The 4,545-nt window shown below is 40.7% G+C and overlaps 1 protein-coding gene across 3 annotated transcripts in view; it reads left to right on the top strand.

Annotated features, from left to right (window-relative positions):
* Nucleotides 1-401: 401 nt before the first annotated feature.
* LOC112468676 (nucleobindin-2-like) overlaps nucleotides 402-4,545 on the top strand; it is a 6,051-nt gene continuing 1,907 nt past the window's right edge. Inside the window, exons 1-9 of one of the 3 annotated variants that reach the window (XM_025037957.1) lie at nucleotides 402-547; nucleotides 1,944-2,085; nucleotides 2,169-2,285; nucleotides 2,935-3,156; nucleotides 3,251-3,347; nucleotides 3,446-3,522; nucleotides 3,642-3,744; nucleotides 3,833-4,013; nucleotides 4,134-4,290. In XM_025037957.1, the coding sequence (XP_024893725.1) occupies nucleotides 1,954-2,085; nucleotides 2,169-2,285; nucleotides 2,935-3,156; nucleotides 3,251-3,347; nucleotides 3,446-3,522; nucleotides 3,642-3,744; nucleotides 3,833-4,013; nucleotides 4,134-4,290 (1,086 nt within the window). In that variant the 5' untranslated portion in view covers nucleotides 402-547; nucleotides 1,944-1,953. Of the gene's footprint in view, nucleotides 548-1,637; nucleotides 1,838-1,943; nucleotides 2,086-2,168; nucleotides 2,286-2,934; nucleotides 3,157-3,250; nucleotides 3,357-3,445; nucleotides 3,523-3,641; nucleotides 3,745-3,832; nucleotides 4,014-4,133; nucleotides 4,291-4,545 lie in introns of those variants that run through there. The other 2 variants (XM_025037955.1, XM_025037956.1) reach the window with 2 other exon arrangements.

Here is a 4,545-nt window from a genome sequence, read left to right as displayed (position 1 = left end):
TACGTGACAGATAAGAATCTGCGATATTTTAAGACGTAATCTAGGTATGTTGTACAACAAGCTGCTTGCCAATTCCCGTGAATGAAACGTCTGTCACCATCTGGCGTGCGCGCCACGTGGCTGGATTTCATTGACGCGATATGCGACGATGGTACGAAAGCGTCCGGAATGACCGAAATGAGAGCGGGCTATCCTCTCATTCTTGCAAAATACGTATCTCTCACGCTCCGATTTCTCCCTGCTTTCTTGCTCTAAATTTCGCCTCCTGAAAGTCGAGCATTAATCTCAAGTGCGCGTTAAAGCAACATACATGACACGTAGTACATATCGATTTGCTCGCTTATTGCACGTGTCAGCCTTATTAGGTGGCAGCACGAGCTGGTAGTCAACGCGAGATACATGGCAGTGCCTATCCAGCTTATCCACCGTGCGTGTCGTTCGCTCGCGTTTGCGCTCGCACGTCAGTCCGTTCTCGACTGCGGCATTCGGCGATCCGGCGATCCACGACGTCACCTGGACATCATCCGGCGTCGCGACGCCCGTTAACGTAAGCCGAAACCTCCGTACCACCCCTGGGATTCCCTTTTTAACCTTCTGTTAACGCTACTTCGTTCTCGAAGGGAGACCCTACCTCCGCTCCGATTTCATCGCCCGATACTCTCGCTCGACTTTCACCGCGGATCCCGCGAGCGATTTTCTATACGAACCTTCGCTCGCGGTCTTGATCGTGTTCGCGTACCTTCGCACGCACGTCCTTTTCCCACGCATTTTTGCGTCCGTCACGTATGTACGTGTGCCGTGTGCGTGTGTATGCGTATCTCCGCGTTGTCCTCTTTTTCGCACGCACACGCGTGTTTCGAGAGAACGCGCCAAACGACGTGTCGCAATCCGAGCCTCGATTGAGCGAGCGAGGCAAAAAAATACGCGGAAATGTTTTGACACCTCGCACATTCGCGTGCGGAATAAGGGCACTCCGGATATACGAAACAAAAGAGCGCACGACATAAATAGGATGTAAATTGTAATGTATGGAACGTGACATAAATGTATTTAAAGAGCCACGTGTTTGGACGGTAGACGCATGTGTGCAATAATGCTTTTCTCCCATTGCTATCTGTTTCGTTGCAAAACATTTTTATTTATACACGCCGCGTGAAACGTGCAAGGCAGACGTGTGTCTCTGTTGCGGAAATTGGAAGCGGACAGACGACTCGTCCGTATTATTTCTCTCGAGCTGTCGCAGACGTTCTCACGCTTCTCACAACAGACCCCGCGCTCTCCCTTATCTTCGCTCTTATATTCTGTTTGTTATTTGCGCACATCGCTTTGAATACACGTCGCGCATATCGCACGCCGCACATCTGCGTTTGCGTTATCTTAATGATCGATAACGACCGATTCCGTTTATTACGCTATTTCGCCCGCTTTCATTATCCGGAGAAAGTTACACCATCTCGGAGGCTCGTTTGTAACAGCTGATGACGTGGCCCGATCATTTACGCGGGAATTTGTACGGTCGTGGCCTTTCGCTGACGATCGTTTCATCGTTGGCTCCGGATTTCCCGGAGCCGCGATGTCGCACGCGATATCTGCATGATGCCACTCGTGCGCACGTGTATGCGCTCATACGCGAATCCTGCTGGTTAATCAATGTGGTGCAAAGCTTTCTTCTGCCGACTATTTTTTTATCGAGTGTCTTCTGCACTCGATACATGTGATCGTAATCGTTGATAAGGCTTAGTCGAATAAAAGATAACGCATGAATTGTCATTGAACGAGAATATAAAGTAGGACTTAAATTAAATAATCGACTTAAGCAAATAAATGTCGAATGTTGGTAAGTGCACGCTTCGCTTTCTATTTCACGTCGGAAAAAAAATTCTCTCGCATTCTTCCTGCGATGCTTTCATCATTTGTATATCTTTCTTTATTTTTATTTTTAGTTCCAGAAAAATGCAGTACCTTCTACCACTAGTTTTAGTAGTTTTAATAATACAGACGTCGGTCGCACCGCCTGTCGAAAAGAAGAAGAAGGAGGAGGATCACAATGACAAGGAGAACGAAGTCGATGACTCCGAAGATTTGGTAGGTATATTTTTGGAATAATTCTATCTCGATCCGGTTTATACGGATAACGTATAATTCGTAAAATTCGTTTGTCTCTGCAGGGAAACGCGGAGTATCAAATGGAGTATCATCGGTACTTGAAGGAAGTGGTCCAGGCTTTGGAAAGTGACCCGGAGTTCCGCGAAAAGTTGGAAAAGGCCCATGAAGACGATATACGTGTGAGTTTCATGAGAATAATTAAGATATTATAGGATTAATTTATATTATATGTATAATTCTAACGTGATTTATTGCTTGTCATGTTTAATAATTGCTCCTTTAACAATGAAATTTCACACGATAGACTATTACGTCTATGATACACCGATCTAAGCATAGATCGCGAGTAGATTGAAATTTATGGATATTGAATTGTCGAATACATTGGATATTTTCTGTCTATACAGGGTGTCATAAGTATTTTTTAAAACTTTGTAATCGTGTTTCTGGATAAAAAGTATGAATAAATATTCCTGTGAACATTAGGCCGAAAATGCTTCGTTATAGTATAAGATATTTGATTTTAAACCAAGGTTGGCCAAACATATGCCAGCTGTTTACGTGTATAATTGTCGAGTCAGCGATATAAATACTATTTTAGAATCAAAACAGACATCGTGGAAAGAAAGAATCTAAATTACTCAGTTATCAGAAATCTGTTTGTGTCTATCATTTCAATAATGAAGCGTAATATTCACAGGAACATTTATTCATACTTTTTATCCAGGAACACGCTCATGAAGTTTTAAAACATACTTATGACTCACTCTGTATATATACATATATTGAATGCAATTTGTAAATTTCATCAGATATTTTTGTACGTAGACGGGCAAGATAGCGCACGAGCTCCAGTTCGTAGATCATAAGGTCAGAACGAAGCTCGATGAATTGAAACGAGAGGAATTGGAGAGGCTGCGACATCTCGCCACCAAGGAGCATAATCTGATCAACGGTCTGGACATGGACCACTTAAAGATAGCGGAACATTTGGATCACTCTAATACGCATACGTTCGAGATAGATGATTTGAAGAAATTGATCGCCAAGGTAGAACAACTTCTGGATTTATAAAAAAAAATATGACCGGTTTTTGTATGAACTGTTCTAATGAATATTATATTATTATTTTGAATTATTGCAGACGACGAAAGACTTGGCGGACGCCGATAAAAGAAGACGTCAGCAATTTAAAGAATACGAGATGGAAAAGAAATTCGAGGAGGAGCAAAAGATGAAGGGTAATACCGGTAACAGAACATAACGCTTCTAGGCTTGCTCATTTACGAATTTATACGTAATCATCAATTTTGGAATTTACGTATTTCATTTTCGGAAGGTCTGAAGGAGGAAGAGAAGAAGAAGTACGAGGAAGAATTGGAAGCGATGAAGAAGAAGCACAAGGATCACAAACCCGTAAGTTAAAAAATGGATATAAACTAGTTCTTTTCTTTTCTAAAGACTTTATATCAATAGCGAATCATAAACTACGAATCATGCACAGTCTGGCGTCAATGAGTAATATGCATTTGCAGTTGCATCATCCCGGTAGTAAGCAACAATTGGAGGAAGTATGGGAGAAGCAAGATCATATGGAGGATCAGGAATTTAATCCCAAGACGTTCTTTTACCTTCATGGTAGGAAAGACTGTTATCTTTATTTACAGAATTGATCAATATTACTTTAAAAAGTGATTCTTCTTTACACATACAAATCGATTCTCAGATCTGGATGGCAATGGTTTCTGGGATCAAGACGAGGTAAAGGCTCTGTTCTTGAAGGAATTGGATAAACTTTACAATGAAGGCGCGCCTGAAGATGACATCTACGAAAGACGGGAAGAAATGGAAAGAATGAGAGAACACGTGTTTAATGAGGCCGATCTTAATCACGACGGTCTCATAAGGTATGCACTTCGAAAATTATTTCCAACCAAGATTCACATTCAGAATTCTTTATGCTAATCGATTGCCAAGAATCACATGAAACGAATAAATGTATTATTTTGCGTCTTTGTTTATTGCAGTTATCAAGAATTTTTAGAACAAACGAAGAAACCCGATTTCCAGCAGGATGAAGGATGGCAAGGATTGGATGAGCAACAAATTTATTCTCAACAAGAGTATGAAGCTTTCCAGAGGCACAGACAGGAAGAAATCCAGAAAATGATCGCCAAGGGAATGGTAGGCGATTAATTACCAAATTTAATCTTGACTGCACTTAAAAATTGAGTAGAAAAACTGTATTTATATATTGTGTATTATAAGTCTAGTTATGAATTTCTAATTGCTATAGGATTAAATCTCCGCATATATCGAGTTGATTTTATTTTTGAACATTACTTTTACATAGACTTCGAAAGCTATCTAAACGATTTTATTTCTCACTTTCGTATATATATATATATATATATATATATATATATATATATATATATA

Source organism: Temnothorax curvispinosus, unplaced genomic scaffold, assembly GCF_003070985.1.
Source record: "Temnothorax curvispinosus isolate PA1 unplaced genomic scaffold, ASM307098v1 QBEX01001864.1, whole genome shotgun sequence".
Lineage (NCBI taxonomy): Eukaryota > Metazoa > Arthropoda > Insecta > Hymenoptera > Formicidae > Temnothorax > Temnothorax curvispinosus.
The sequence above is the reverse complement of the archived record's forward strand: the minus strand, read 5'-3'. Positions and strand labels throughout refer to the sequence as shown.